Below are 17186 nucleotides of genomic sequence, written 5' to 3' on the forward strand. Positions count from 1 at the left end.
ATGGACAGCGGAGCCTGGCAGGCTAACAGTCCATGGGGTCCCCAGAGTCAGACACAACTTAGCGACTAAACCACCACCACCACCAGAAAGTCCCTTAAGCCCCAAAGCAGTTCGGCCTTCCAACTGGTTAAGAAGAAAAAAGTCTTTATTAGAGTTTCATTCCCAAAGCCTCATCCTCGTTCCTAAGAGAAGTTACACTTAGACCTTAAGCTGATATCAGGCATTTGTAATTCATTGTGATATAGAAAGGTTTTCAGAGACAATGCCTGAAAGCAAAAAGCCAAAAGAAGCCTGGCCGAACACAGGTTTCCCTGGATGTCAGATCTAGTTCCTCCATCCTGACAGTCAGTCCTTTTCATTTATAGATAAAGACAGGAATACAGAAGGCCGAGAGAAAAGAAAGAAAGGGCTACCTCAGGGAGGCTCCAGCAGGAAGAAGAAGGACCCACTCTGTTGCTCTGCAGGATGTTCTAGCCTAATAGGAAGATGAAGCAAACTCCAGAAAATAAAGGTTTTCAACAGTGATATAATCAGGCTTCCATTAAGCATGCCATATTAACATGGTGTTTATCTCTGCTCCCTTCCCAAAATGCACTGTAAAGAGAGCAATTAAATTTAAAAAGTGAAGTTCCACAAGGACAAAGAGAAAGGGAGAGGTGATAATGGAAAGAAGGAAATGTCACCAGTCTTCCAGAAGACTGACATTGCACAAACAGGTCATTACCAACCTATGAGAACAAAGCTAAAACTCTCAAAGGGCAACGCCAAGGGAAGATGCCAGTCCGTACTGGAGCCCTCAGCAAGGCTCAGCGATGAGAAGTGGCCCCATGGAAGTCCGGCGAGGTGCAGACAGCCCGCCTGCCCTGCACTCAACATGAGAACATGCCTTCCCCCACAGTGCAGGAGACGTGAGATTCTCCCTCTAGAGAAATTAAAAGAGGGTCTTCAGGTACCGGGGGTACAAGTGGGGAGGGCTGGTGTGAATGTGAGGATGGTGCAGTGGTAAACGTGAGTCTGAAAAGGGAGAAGTGAAAGTCAACACCCATGAGGAGATCTCTCTGTCTGTGGCCCCAAGCTTGGCTCCCACAACACCTGTAGCAGGCACATGTGCCCAGGAACAAGTCTGGAAGACTCTATGTTGGATAAAAGCTTCCAGGTGATGGTAACTCGGGATCCTTCAACTGGACAGATCAGCAGATCCCAGACCATGTGACAGTGAGACCTGCTAACTGAAAAGCCTGGGCCCCCCTCAGAGTGCACCCCATCAGCTCCTCAGAGCCCCCCATCTCTGTGACCTGTGAAGTGCCACAGATCTCCTGACAAAGGAGATCACTAATACACAAGACAGGACCACAGCAGAGAGTCAGGAAGAGGGACCTGAAAACAAACAAACAAACAAAGGGGTGTGTCCCAAATAAATAGTTCTTGGGATTTAAAAACATCACAGAAGAAAAAGTCAACAGAAGAGTTAAAAGATAAAATTCAGGCAGTCTCCCAAAGTGCAGGCCGAAAGATAATGAAGATAAAGGTAAAAGAGAAGATCAATTCAAGGCACCCAACTTCCAGGTATCAGGGGCTCCAAAAAGAAAAAAAGAAAGAAAGAAAGTGACAAGTGAAAAGAAGGAAATGACAGTAATTAAAATGAAAGAAAAAAAAGTGGTAGTGCACATATGACTCCTTTATGAACAGTATGTACAAAATCACAGTAACTTAGAGTATGTAATGAAAAGCAGATTCTATCACAGATGTAGAAAATAAAACATGGTTACCAGGGGATAGGGAGCAGTGATAAATTGGGAGATTGGGACTGACATGTACGCACTTCCTGTTGTTTAGTTGCTAAGTTATGCCCAACTCTTTCACAACCCAGTGGACTGTAGCCCACCGGTCTCCTCTGTCCATGGGATTTTCCAGGCAAGAACACTGGAGGGGGTTGCTGTTTCCTTCTCCAGGGGATCTTTCCGACACAGGGATGGAAACTAAGTCTCCTGTATTGGCAGGCAGATTCTCTACCACTGAGCCACCAGGGAAGCCCCCATCTATGCACTACTTTATGTAAAACAGGAAACTAATAAGAATCTACCGTATAGCACAGGGAACTCTACCCAGTACTCTGTAATGACCTATAAAGGAAAAGAATCTAAAAAAGAAAAACAAAAGCAGATATATGCATATGTATAACTGAATCACTTCACTGCACCTGAAACTAACACAACATTGTAAACCAATTGTACTCCAACAAAAAAGAATTTTTAAAGCAGATTCTAGAGCCAGGTTTCCTTTCATCTGAAATCTACCAACTACAACCTGTATGACTATGAAAAAGTTACTTAGCCTGTTTCTCAATGTCCACATCTGCATAATAGAAAAAAATAACAGTACCTACTTGATACTGTTGCTATAAAGGTAAGTTATTGTGTGTCTAAAGCTCTTAACAGGTGTCTTGCATTTAGAAAGTGCCCAACATGTCAGCTATTATTTACAGTGTTACATAACATTACAGTATAAATAATATGGGCTTCCCTCCTGGCTCGTTGGTAAGGAATCCACCTGCTAATGCAGGAGACATAGGTTCGATCCCTGGAAGATTAGGAAGATCCCCTGAAGGAGGAAATGGCAACCCACTCCAGTATTCTTGCCTGGGAAATCCTATGGACAGAGGAGCCTCTCAGGCTACAATCCATGGGGTCACAAAAGAGTAAGACACGATTTAGCGACTAAACAACAACAAATAGTATAATTATTAAATTTAACCCAAAACTTTGATGTAAATATATGAGGAAAAGAAAGAGGGAGAGAAAGCATGACAGATGGGACTCAGGGATGTTAGTCTCAAACCTTATCATTCATAGAAAGAAGCCAGTACTATAATGTATCTTCAAAGGGCAAATCAAGTAACAGTAGCACAAACAAGGTGTTTAAAAATGAAGAGGAAAACAAACACCAGAATGAACAGCTAGAAGAACTGAAAGTTGCTGTTCCCTGCATCCTTCACAGGGCTTAACAGTGGGGAGGAGGCGAGACATGTGAACATGAGTAGTTTATTTTCATAGCCATTAAAAACACACACATGTTTAAGTAACCTTATCACACTTAGCTAAAACCCAGAAGGGATGACAATAGATGACTCTCCCCAAGCTGCTTTTTCAAAAGCTAAGCACTGACTCAGAACAACAAAAAATATCCTTCCAGCTGCTTCAAACAAAAAGTAAGCGAAGGCCATGTCCTAGGAGAAAGGGAGGCAACCAGACTTGGTGCACAGCCCACCTCCCCCACTTGCCCACCCAGGTAAAATCCTGTTGCACTCTGATGCACCCAGGTATCTTGAGTTTTCTCCCCTCCCTCCTAAGACCCAAGCCTTGTCTTCTTGCCTTCCAACTCCCAAGCCAAACCTTTCTCCAGCCCTCCTTTACACGAAGGGACAAAAGAAATTGCTGTGGCTTGATTGAATGGCTGTTAAATTGTGCTCTCAAATCTTCTGAGTTTTCTATTAAATGATCTATATGGTGGTTTCACCAGAGAAACTAACTCTTGCAGAAAAGTACTTGTTTTATAAGATGACATGTGGGCACTCTGTATTCTACCCGAGAGGCATGCTGTAATCGTTAGAGGTGCCAGAAGATGAAAATACCAGTTACTGTAAGAGATTTCTGAAGAAGTCAGGAGGAACAGAAAGACAATTTTGTCTTCTTAAAAAAATGGAAAGTGGGTCAGGAAAAGCTGAGAAAAGAAAGCATTTATACACAGGGATTCATCACGCTGATTATGGAGCCATACTACATGATAATAGTCACGCTTTCTGCTTCTGCCACTTTCAAGGGAGAAATAAGAGCAGATGCAGGAGAAGCCAGAGCATGTTACGATAAATACAGCAGACCAACTCCACTTCAGGTAGAATCCAACTACGGCAGCTGAGGATGAAGAGCTGTAAAAAGATATTGACCCCAAATGTTCCTGAAAATTTGAAGCTAATGTAACAGCTATCTCAACCAAAGTGAGCTATGAAGAATTACCCTACAGACTTATGGTTGCCAAGGTGGAGGGGACATGGGGGAGAGATGGACTGGGAGTTCTGGATTAGCAGATGCAAACTATTATACATAGAATGGGTAAACAACAAGGTCCTACTGTATAGCACAGGGAACCTTATTCAATATCCTACAATAAACCCTAACGGAAAACAATAGGAAAAAGAATGTGTTATATATGTATACACACATATATATAAATAACATGCACATGTATGCACATGGTCAGTCACTTCAGTCATGTCCAACTCTCTGCAACCCTGCGGACTATAGCCAATCAGGCGCCTCTGTCCATGGGATTCTCCAGGTAAGAATACTGGAGTGGGCTGCCATGCCCTCCTCCAGGGAATCTTCCCCACCTAGGGATCAAACCCACATCTCCTTTGTCTCCTGCATTGCAGGCAGATTCTTCACCCACTGAGCCACCTAGGAAGCCTACACACACACACACACACACACACACACACACACATATATTTGTATATAATAACTGAATCATTTTGCTATACAGTAGAAATTACATGCACAATATTGTAAATCAACTGTATTTCAATGAAGAAAAATTTTTAAAAATTAGTTCTAATCAGTCAGTGAAGATGAAAGCAGTACCATTCACTGGTTAATAAAAACTAAATAGTCACTTTAAAAAGTAATTAGTTATACCCAGGTGAATTTTAACAACATATTTTAGGAGTATTTAATGTTTGCTTATGTATTTAGAATTTAATATCATCTTATAGTCTTGGGGTGAATTAATAAAACATAGACAGTTACATACTCCATTCATTTAAGGCAATTGTTAAATGAAATACATAGAAGTTGAATCTATATGATCAACAATTTCTATTTTGGTATAATTCTGATCCATTTTTTCTGCATCACACGGCATGTGGGATGTTAATTCCCCGACTAGAGATCAAACCTGTGCCCTCTGCAGTGGAAGCACAGAATCTTAACCACTGGACCACCAGGGAAGTCCTGAATAATTCTGCTTTTTATTTCCTATCTGAATTTATATTTTATCTTTGAAATCATGTTCATTCATTTTTATACAAATCATTTTCTTAAATCCCTAATAAAGTATTTACCTACTAGTTTGTGGGAAAAAAGATTCATATTGTGTGATATGCATCATATCTACTGCAGATATTTTTGGTGCTGTGGATATCACAAACCCACAATATTAAGCCAAAATGACTTTTTGTACAAAATTAAGCAAATTTTAGTCTAACAAAGCTATTGTTTTTCCAGTAGTCATGTATGGATGTACAAATTGGACTATAAAGAAAGCTGAGCACCAAAGAATTGATGCTTTTGAACTGTGGTGTTGAAGACGACTCTTGAGAGTCCCTTGGACTATAAGGAGATCAAACCAGTCCATCCTAAAGGAAATCAGTCCTAAATATTCATTGGAAGGACTGATGGTGAAGCTGAAACTCCAATACTTTGGCCACCTGATGCAAAGAACTGACTCAATGGAAAAGACCCTGATGCTGGGAAAGATTGAAGGCAGGAGGAGAACGGGACGACAGAGGACGAGATGGTTGGATGGCATCAACAACTCCATGGACATGAGTTTAAGCAAGCTCCAGGAGTTGGTGATGGCGTGCTATAGTCCATGGGGTTGCAAAGAGTTGGACATGACTGAGTGACTGAACTGAACTGAAGATTTTCTCTTGAACAAGACAGAGGAATAGCTAGATATTACAAAACATGAACCTTTATTTCAAAGCTATTTTAATGCTATAGTTCAACAATATTTTAAAAATCAAAATGACTCGGTACACTCTGGCGATATACAGAGTAATGCTGCTTTGTTCTTTGAGGAAAGCGGAACCTCACGAGCTACTGAACAAGCTGAGAGATTTACTCAAATCTGTCTACCAGACCCCAGATGAATCTGGAAGCTTTGTCAGTAAAACCAGAAGGACTTAGGGCTTGAGACAGATGCTCGGCTTGCTTCTAACTCAAGCTGGGAAACACCCTCTAATAATAAGATGGCATTGCTCTTGGGTGCACTAGAATCATTGGAAGTCACTAAAAATTCTCTGCATGTGGACACAGAAATGGGCAGTTGTGGGCTTAAGGGAGTGAAAAATGTCCTGAGACATGCACAGCCTTATTCCTAGTTATGATTTTGGTCCAGTTTACACTGTTTAAACTCATGTCCAGAGAGAAAGGAGCAAAATAAAACTCATGACTGGTTTTATGCCTCTCTCTCTGACTCATTTTGGAGACTTCCATGTCGAGTAAGATTAGATCAAGTTTCATCTATTCTTTTTCCACTAAAACCAAAACTGTGATCATTAGAATGTTATTCAGATACACTCATCATAAAGACAGAAATTAAAAACAAATGTATTAATAGAATATCTGGGGAGGGAGACACTTAACTCCATGGCTACCTCCCTCTAAGCTGGCATCATATTATTTTAATATGCCTATGGCCTGTTCTGTCTCTCCAACTAGACTATGAACTCCCAAGCAAGAGCTGGTCCTTATTCGTTGCTGAGCTGAGATGACCAGCACAATGTCTGGCACAAGGCATTCAGCAAGTTTTACTTAAATTTGAACTAAGCCTACTTAAGGGAGGGATTTTTTAAAAAGTCAAAGTAATACATACATCTGATTTTAACAAAAGAAAGCATGCAGAATGGTTTATAATGAACAGCCTAAGTCCCCAGACCAGCTCCTGATACTACTCCCCAGAGGCAACCACTCCTAAGAATGAGAATTTGTTTTTAAGGTTTCATCACATGTGTTGCTAATGCAAAAAAAAAAAAAAAAAAGATTCCAGTTTCAAATTATTCATGTCTCTTTACTTAAATAGGCCTCAAATATTTGGAAACACGGCTGGCAGTTATTCCAAGTTGTTGTAGTCATACAGTCAACAAATATATATTGTTTGTGTTGAAAGTGGTGACATTTCAGTTTTCACACTTTTATTAGTAAAGACCAGCTTTCTTTCCTCCTAGGATGAAAGAGGCATAAGCCAGTATAGCCCTAGAATTAGTGGGGCCAGAGCACATCAGAACTAGACAACAGGGGTGGACAGAGGATGGGTGAGTCAGTGTCACAGTGGGGCGAAATGCTCCGAGCTAATTTCGCAGGATGGGGGGAACTGCCAGATGCAGAGACCTGCTCCCCTGTTAGCTTTAGCTTTCTCTGAGCAGACGTCATTCTGTACAAGGATGGCGCCCACAGGGCAATCGCATTATGCCCCATTTTACATCGACAGACTCCATCTATGACAGCAGCTCCACGATCTAGGGAACCATTCTCTTATCTTGAACCAGTGAAATAATCCGCAAAATCCCTTGGAATTATTTATAACGGGATTTCTCTTATATTAGCAAAAACAAGTAGAAGCATAAAATGATGCTACATTTATAGCACATAATGGTTGGAAACACTCTGCAAAGACATGACAATTCGGGAAAATCCCCACTCTGATCAGAGTGAATAAACATGATTAACTTGCAGAGAAGATGCTATTAGGCTCTTTGCCAAAAAAACAGATTACTGCTTTAGAGAGTCCGCCTGCAAAGGTGACCTGACCCCCAGGAGATGCTGGAGCCCTGAAATAGTGACCCCAAAGGGTCCCCAACTAATGGGTCACCTATGTGACAGGGCCTCTGTGCACCCAGGGGAGCACAGAGGAACTGAGAAACAAGATATTGATCAGAAGCTAGGCAGAATGGGTGGCTGTTTATCAAGACAAGAGAGCAATTCAGAAAAAATCCTGCTGGCAGAATCCGGATTCAGATACTTCAAGATCACCTTCTATCTAAACTGAGGAGAAAGGCTCACAAAGAAAACACACACACACACACACACACACACACAAAGACAATCAGGGAACAAGAAAAATGGAGAAACTGATGTTTTCCACATCCTTAATGTGGATTGAGGTTTTATGAAATTAAGCTGCATTAATCCTCACTCCAATACTAACCTGTAGCCATTATCTTCAGAGCCTCTGTAACCTGCTGAAGGCCACAGAAGTCATAAAGGGGATTCAAATTCAAGACTGACTCTAAATCCATGTTCTTTCTATCATGACAGGGAGAGTGTCCAGAAGGTGAGAAAAATCCTACATCTCAATGCACAGACAGTATACATGGTGAGACCTCTGAGGTTTACAAATGAGTAAGCAAGTCTGGGGGGTGCAAACACTACCAAACTTTTTTCAGTCACTTAGACTTTCTTTTTTTTCCTGGCCGAGCCACACGGCTTGCAGAACTTCCCCAACCAGGGATCAAACCCACACCCCTTCCCTGCGTTGGAAGCTCGGAGTCTTAACCACTGGACCACCAGGGATGTACTAAACTTACTTTCTTAACTGGATACCTTAAAATACTTCTTGGGTGAGTAATTTAGGTCCATGTTTTAAAATACTACTAGGGTCTGGTAAGAAGATCCTTGACATGCAACTGGAATTTTAGTTCTAGAAAATGAACTTTGCTTTACAGAGCGATCCAGTAATAAGAACACATCTGTGAGTATGCTGCCCGGCGGGTCTGTACCCCAGACTGGCATCTCCAGCTGCCACTGAAAGAGGGTGATTGTAACTGTGCTCACCTATGCCTTAGAGGTGCATTTACTAACATCAGAGGGGAAAGAAGCTACTATTAAAAAAAAAAAAGACAAATTCCACTTTTTATGAAAACAAAATGTTAAAGTACACAGAGCATTTGATAGAGGCCTGCATGTGGACTGTATTTAAACTCTCCAACAGGTTCAATATTGAATCAAACAGAATTCACAGTCATAGTTTGAGCAACATGAAAAGCATATTACAAACAGTTTTAAAAACCTCCCATTTTCCAAGCTGCTTTTGAAATAGGTCAGTCAGACAGAGATTTTCCTCGGAAAGTCACAAGTTTGTGAAAACAGGGTAAAACTAGAAGCTTCGGTGCAACTTCTACCACATCAAATCTGTAACCGTGGAGGGTTTTTTTCCCCCCTACTGTAAACAAAACTAAAATGTTCACCCTCATGTGCATGAATATCATAAAACTGCATCTGTGCCCACAATACACACATTTATCATCACCTCCCCCAACACACACACAATAAAAAATAAAATTGAACTCAACCTTCCCCCCATCCAGGGGTGTTTTGCTTTCCAGCGGTCCCACATTGTCTGAGTTGCTGATAGTAGCCGACTGCTCACAGGGCACCTTTATCAAATGGCCTCTTCTCCAAAAAGGCCACCTGACTGTTGAGGTACATGGTTGTCGGGGAGACCAGCGCCTCCACCTGCCTTGTTGCCTCCTCTTCTCCCTCAACCCCCTTAAGCGAAGGGCCTGTGTGAAAAGGAGCTGGGATGGGCTTCATAAGAGAATGAGCAGGACAAGCACGCGTCAAGATTTCTGTGATGTCACGGGAGCATTATTAGTGGCTGCTCACCATTTCCAAAGAGGCACGAAAATTCTTAGTCTGCTGTCAAAGTCTATAAGCCATCCTCAAGTCTTTCCATTCAGCAGTTTTTCCAGGCAGGTCTCCACGCATAGCTTCTTTTTTTTTTTTCTTAACACACTAAGCTGACTCAGACGCACAGGCAGAAGTCCTCTGACTCACTTCTCTCTTCCTTCTTTCTTTCTCTGTTTTTCTTTGTTTCTTTTTTTTTTTTTTTAACTTCTTGGCTCTTGGAAATGAGGATTAGTTCTTCTCATCTAAGTTGGGGAGCCAAGTGCAAGATCCAGCAGGGCAGTTTGTGGTCTTCAGTGCTCAGAAAAATGCAAATGCTAAATATCCTTGGGAAGACTGATGAGGAAACAACACTCAAGGGGTTTTCTTCAAGTCTGGGAGGGAGACACTCATTCCAGGAGGGTAAATGTGGACACTTCTCTGGACCTGCGGTCTTTCCTCTTCTCCCTCACTTTCTACCCAGGTACCTCTGTCATTCTTATTTCTTGCCTACCTAACTGTGCCTGCGGAGAAGGCAATGGCAACCCACTCCAGTCCTCTTGTCTGGAAAATCCCATGGACGGAGGAGCCTGGTGGCCTGCAGCCCATGGGGTCGCTAAGAGTCAGACACGACTGAGTGACTTCACTTTCACTTTTCACTTTCATGCATTGGAGAAGGAAATGGCAACCCACTCCAGTGTTCTTCCCTGGAGAATCCCAGGGATGGGGGAGCCTGGCGGGCTTCCGTCTATGGAGTCGAACACGACTGAAGCGACTTAGAGGCAGCAGCAGCAACTGTGCCTGCGCTTTGAGGTGTATGGATACATAAATGCTTGTGTATACACATACGCACATGTAATGAATTTAACATGTGTGAGGTGTACACAGGGTTGACACACACATTTTCTTCACGGGCACAGCTGTGTGCGTCTTCAGTCACTTCAGTCGTGTCTGACTCTTAGCGACCCTATGGCCTGTAGCCCACCAGGGTCCTCTGCCCATGGGATTCTCCAGGCAAGAATACTGAAGTGGGTTGCCATTTCCTCCTCCAGGGGATTTTCCCAACCCAGGGATCGAACCCACATCTCCTACACAGCAGGGAGATTCTTCACTGCTGAGTCACTGAAACTCCACAGCCACATCCTTTGTTAAACTATTTAAAGACTTCTGTAGAGATGGGGAAAGAGAAATGCCCCACTTAATAAGCCCACAGATCACTCAACGACACTGTCCAGTGGGGGTCTCAGAGGCGGGTGACTGGACCAGGACACAGGGCTAGTGCAGACGCCCCTGGAGCCCATCATGCATAGGAGGTACAGCAGGTGGCTTCCAGGGGCCCTCACCCGGGAGCCAGAGCACCAGCTCTCCACGTCCACGCATTCAGGTGTGTGTCCAGCTACCTTCTGCTGGTAACAAAACCCTGGGCTCAATGACCTGATACTTATCAATGCCACAAGTGAACTGTGGAACAGACTGATGCGTTTCCTATTTCAACCCACGGATCATACAGGGCTATCACTTAGCTAGAGACAGCTGCACCATACCAACGAGGAATCCATAAATGCTCTGAAAATTATCAGAATGATATGATGAATGATTTGCCCTCTAACATATCACTTGATAGGCATTTAAATATAGTTTAGTTCACTTAAAGAATAGAACCTATTTTTAAGTGATGAATTCTGGATTTATTTACATTACCATACTAGTGGGCAAATATTTTCATCATCACCATACTAGTGGGCAAATATTTTCATCATTTTGCTATATGTAAGCATGTGTGTGCATTCACAGATGCTTAGAAAAAATGTGGAAGCACACACAACACAGCAAATGGTTAAGTGCAGTTACCTCTGGATTGGGGGAAAGAGGTGTTTTGGGAGCAGGTACATTTAAAGGAGAGATTTTCCATTTTTATACTATATTCTATATGAATAATGTGTGTGTGCTCAGTTGCTCAGTCATGTCTGACTCTTTGCAATGACCACACAGACTGTAGAAGCCCACCAGGCTCCTCTGTCCATGTAATTTTCCAGGCAAGAACACTGGAGTGGGTTGCTACCTCCTCCTCCAGGGGATCTTCCTGACCCAAAGATAGAACCCATATCTCTTGCATTTCCCGGACTAGCAGGCAGATTCTTTACCATTGTACTACCTGGGAAACCCAATGTGAATAATACATTTATTATTTTTGTAATTAAAAGTTTAAAAAAAGAGTATACATGTATGTAAACACCTGTAAACACGCAAATAATGAGTCTGAGGGAATTTAACAGAGGAAGTGGATTATCAATGTCTTAAGGAATGATAAAGGAGACGGCCTTGTGAGAAAGGAGAGGTATCTGAGGGGTCAGGTTTCCTGCTGGGAGGCTTGGAGCAAAAGGGCAGTGAATATGGGAAGGCAGTGTTTTGCAGATTAATCCAAGGGGAGAAGAAAAAAAAAAGAAAAGTAAAGGGGGGATAATGAAATAATCATCAATTGCGGGAAAAATCTTTGAAAATGTGGGGGGGGGGAGAAAGAAATGAAGGAACCAAGAGAAGGGAGGGAAGGAGAAGGGAAGAGAGAAAGGAAAGAGGAAAGAGAGGAGAAACAGGGAAGGGAAGAAGTGAGGCGGGAGAGAAGAAAGGGAAAAGAGAGAAAGGGAGAAAGAGAAGCTGGCTGACATGCCCAAATAAACACGCATGGACTTGGCTCCCTGTGTCCGGCAACAGCCAGAGCAGTTCATATGCTCAAGCTTCTGTTAGTGTCCCCTGTGCCATGCTGCTGACCATGGAGCTTCAAGAGATGCTTGAGTTTTGAAATCATAATCAGCCCTTTCCCTTGTGTTCACAAAACTATAAATCACTTCTCAATAAGTGAAACCGTTGCATCACTGGCTCTTTATTTTGTCACTGCTTTCTACTCATAAATGTCCTTTAGTCTCTTTAAAGGATTATATACATGTATCTAAGGAATACACATATTCTAAGGCTCCTGAAAGGCTCTGCTCTGGATGAATGGGGCATTTCTATGGCTCTACTTTGACCTTAATTTCACACTGGCAATAAAATATGATAAAGAATTTGCCTGCCAATGCAGGAGACACAAGTTCAATCCCTGGGTGGGGAAGATCCCCTGGAGAAGGAAATGGCAACCCACTCCAGTATTCTTGCCTGGGAAATCCCATGGACAGAGGAGCCTGGCAGGCTACAGTCCATAGGACTGCAAAGAGTTGGATACAACTGTGCGTGCATGCAAAAATAAAAATATCCAGGGCCATGAACAAAAGGACTAAGGGAAAATAATTTAGGATGGTCAGATGCGTGCTAAGTTGCTTCAGTCATGTCCTACTCTTCATGCCTGGCAGGCTCCTCTGTCAATGGTATTTCCCAGGTAAGAATATTGGAATGGGTTGCCATTTCCTCCTCCAGGGGATCTTCCTGACCCAGGGATCAAACCCACACCTCTCATGTTTCCTGCATTGGCAGGCGGGTTCTTTACCACTAGTGCCGCCTGGGAAGCCCGGTCAGGTACCTACAATTTACAGTCTGCATTTACAAAGCAACCATACTTTGACTATAATGCCCATCCATCTTCCTTTATTTCCTTTGACAAGAATACTAGGTGATGGACAATCAAAAATGACTAAGACACTGACCCTTCTCTAAAGGAGCTCAAAGCCTCATACTTGAGGTAACAAGTAACTGACTAAATAATTAAATGCAAGTTGATAAGCTCTATGATACTAACATATAGCAAAAACAATGGGAAAATAAGAAAACATGAGTAACACAATTTGAGGTAGTTTCCCATGAGCGTTAATGCTTTCAGATGATTTTCAAAGAACTATAAGAGTTAGCCAGGCTATAAAGAAGGAAGAGGCATTTCAGAAAGGAACCATTACATATGCAAAGAAGGGGAGATTTTTCCAGGGAAGGGTCTGTCTAGGGAAACGCCAAATGGTCAGTAAAACCAAAGAGCACACGAAATAAATACGGAAAATCTAGGAAAAGAAAATAATGAGGAACAATGAAAGCAATGAAGAGCCACTAATCAAGGAATGGTTTGCTCATGTTCGCATTTTTGGAAGATAGCTCTGGGGACCACGGGCAGATGGATTATGAAGCTGAAATAAGAGGCAAGGAAATAAGGCATGTCAGTTGAAGGAGATGTTCAGTCTTTTCCTAACAGCAGAGCACCTAACAGCTCAAAACAACTGTTCCACAAAGAACAATGATAAAATCTGTGCAATTTTTTTTAACTACTAAAAAATACTGAAAAGTGACCAAGGTATGGCAAAAACTGGAGAAGACTGCCATTAAAAGGCAAACTGTAATGGATGAAGTTTGCAAGTTTGCAAATTTTTACCTGAGAGCACTCTCACTCCACACATAGCCGGGCCTGTAGAAAACTTCAGCTTTCTTACTGGGCTGGGATGTCAGATAATTTCAGGGAAGGCAGAACTTCCAGAAAGTTACAGGGAAATACTGGAAATAAGAAGGTCACAAAGGGAGTGAATACTGAAATCTGCAAATAATGCCCTCCATCCCTAGCTAACCAAGAAACTATGCATGCAAATTAACCAGATGAGTCAATGCAACCCAGTCATAATCCCAGCAGGGCTTTATAAATAAAAATTGACATAATTCTAAACTCTAATTGAAAATGTAAAGTACCTAGAACAGTAAAATAATCGCTAGAAAAGAACAAAGATTGAAAAGTTATACTACAGGACTTTAAGATACCTTTAATTTAGATGGTGAAATTGACATAAAGACAGACAAACAGATCAAGAGGACAGAACAGAGAGTCCAGAAATGGATACACAATTATACAGGCAGTTGGTTTTTGATAAAGTAACCAACACGATTCTATAAAGTAAGAAGTCTTTTCAACAAGTTATGCTGGAATAGCTAGATACCCATATGGGAAAAGATATCTTCATCTTATACTATGCACAAAAGTTAATTCAAAATTGCTCATAGATATAAATATGAAAGTTAACATATAAGACTTTTAGAAGAAAACATAGGAGAATATCTTCATAGAGGACAGGGTAAAGATTTCTCTGATGGGAATCAGAAAGCAATACCATAAAGGAAAAATGAAAATTTTTATGCTTAAGAAAAATAACACTAGGAAAGTTAATGAGCACGTATCACATTGGGAGAAAATATTCACCAAACATATATCTGATAAAAGACTTATATCTAGAAATTTTAAATCCTATACAGTCCAGTTCAGTCACTAGGTTGTGTGCAACTCCTTGCAACCCCATGGACTGCAGCACACCAGGCCTCCCTGTCCATCACAAACCCCTGGAGTCCACTCAAACTCATGTCCATTGAGTCGGTGATGCCAGCCAACCATCTCATCCTGTGTCATCCCCTTCTCCTCCTGCCTTCAGTCTTTCCCAGCATAAGGGTCTTTTCAAATGAATCAACTCTTCACATCAGGTGGCCAACATACTGGAGTTTCAGCATCAACATGAGTCCTTCCAATGAACACTCTGGACAGATCTCCTTTAGGATGGACTTGTTGGATCCCCTTGCAGTCCAAGGGACTTTCAAAAGTCTTCTCCAACACCACAGTTCAAAAGCATCAATTCTTTGGCGCTCAGCTTTCTTTATAGTCCAACCCTCACATCCATACATGACCACTGGAAAAACCATAGCCTTGACTAGACAGACCTTTGTTGGCAAAGTAATGTCTCTGCTTTTTAATATGCTCTCTAGGTTGGTCATAACTTTCCTTCCAAGGAGTCTTTTAATTTCTTGTCTGCAGTCTCTATCTGCAGTGATTTTGGAGTCCAAAAAAATGAAGTCTGTCAGCTTCCACTGTTTCCCCATCTATTTGCCATGAAGTGATGGGACCGGATGCCATGATCTTAGTTTTCTGAATGTTGAGCTTTAAGCCAACTTTTTCACTCTCCTCTTTCACTTTCATCAAGAGGCTCTAGTTCTTCTTCACTTTCTGCCATAAGGGTGGTGTCATCTACATATTTGAGGTTACTGATATTTCTCCCAGCAATCTTCATTCCAGCTTGTGCTTCCTCCAGCCAGCGTTTCTCATGATGTACTCTGCATATAAGTTAAATAAGCAGGGTGACAATATACAGCCTTGACGTACTCCTTTTCCTATTTGGAACCAGTCTGTTGTTCCATGTCCAGTTCTAACTGTTGCTTCCTGACCTGCATACAGGTTTCTCAAGAGGCAGGTCAGGTGGTCTGGTAGTCCCATCTCTTTCAGAATTTTCCACAGTTTGTTGTGATCCACACAGTCAAAAGCTTTCGCATAGTCAATAAAGCAGAAATAGATGCCTTTCTAGAACTCTCTTGCTTTTTTGATGATCCAGTGGATGTTGGCAATATGATCTCTGGTTCCTCTGCCTTTTCTAAAACCAGCTTGAACATCTGGAAGTTCACAGTTCATGTATTGTTGAAGCCTGGCTTGAAGAATTTTGAGCATTACTTTACTAGGGTGTGAGATAACCAAAAAAAAAGAAAGAAAGAAAATTAACAAAATAAGAGAAAAAAAAAAAAGAGAGCCCAGACAGACACTTCACCAAAGAAAACATAAAAATGTTGAAAGAGAAATAATGCTTTATAGCATCAGTTACCAGGGAAATGCAGAATAAAACCACACTGATATCATCATGAACCTACCAAAACAGTAGGTTTTAAACACTGACGATACAAATGTTAGTGAGGATGCAGCCCAACTAGAATGCTCATACTTTGCTAGTGGGAAATAAAATGGTACTTCTGGAAAAGATCTACCAGTTTTTTCTTTTCTTATAAAAGTCAACATAAACTACCCTTCAACCCCATTGCCAGGTATTTATCCAAGAGAAATGACAGCATATGCCCACAAAAAGACTTCAAGAATGTTCAAAGCAGCTTTATTCACAATAGTCAAAGATCTAAACAACCAGAATGTCCATCAACAGGAGATTCACAAGCAAACTGTGGTTTATTTATACAATGGGCTGACATTCAGCAATAATAATGAATGAACTATTAATAATACAGGCAACTTTATAGATGAATCTCATACATATTACATTGAGTGAAAGTCAGGCACAAAAAGAATATATGCTGTATGATTCCAATTCTATGAAATTCTAGAACAGGTAAAACTGAACTAAGATTTTTAAAAAAAACAGAACACTGCTTGCCTTGACTGGGAAGAGAGTAAGAAAGGAAGAGGGAACTTCTGGGAAAATCAAAACATGAGTTTGACACAAGGAAGGGTGGGTTGAGGATTCATGTATCCAAACTGTATATCTAAGATTTATGCATTTCAATGTTTATATATTTTACTCTAAAAAAACCCCTCTAACCTCAACCTCATCATTAGCAAGCATGACTGGAAAATTAGTTGAGCTGTTATGTTGACAACTGTCAAAACTAGGTTCTGCATAGGTAGGGGTTCCATTTTATTTACCTGAGTTTTTGCTGAGTTTTACCTGAGTTTATTTACCTGAGTAATTCAAATGAGAGATGATGAAGGCCTGGATTAAAGAAGTAGCAGCTACGTTAGATAAGATGAAACTGAATGCTATCCAGAAGGGCTTCCCAGGTGGCTCAGTGGTAAAATATCCTCCTGTGGAGGGGCAGGTTTGATCCCTGGCTGGGGAACATCCCCTGGAAGAAGAAATGGCAACCTACTCTAGTATTCTTGCCTGGGAAATCCCATCGGCAGAGGAACCTGGCGGGCTACGGTTCATGGGGTCAGACATGACTTAGCATATACACATAGACTAT

At 41.6% G+C, this 17186-nt stretch overlaps 1 protein-coding gene across 11 annotated transcripts in view; it reads right to left on the reverse strand.

Annotated features, from left to right (window-relative positions):
* The window catches only part of DGKI (diacylglycerol kinase iota), a 489355-nt gene that overhangs the window by 403087 nt on the left and 69082 nt on the right, over window positions 1–17186 (reverse strand). The window contains exon 1 of one of the 11 annotated variants that reach the window (XM_043871575.1): window positions 9128–9863. The exons of 9 other annotated variants lie outside the window; for them this stretch is intronic. In XM_043871575.1, coding sequence (XP_043727510.1) covers window positions 9128–9171 — 44 coding nt within the window. In that variant the 5' untranslated portion in view covers window positions 9172–9863. Of the gene's footprint in view, window positions 1–9127; window positions 9864–17186 lie in introns of those variants that run through there. One more of the 11 variants, XM_043871576.1, reaches the window with a different exon arrangement.

The sequence above is a fragment of the Cervus elaphus genome, chromosome 18, assembly GCF_910594005.1.
Source record: "Cervus elaphus chromosome 18, mCerEla1.1, whole genome shotgun sequence".
NCBI classification, from domain to species: Eukaryota; Metazoa; Chordata; class Mammalia; order Artiodactyla; family Cervidae; genus Cervus; species Cervus elaphus.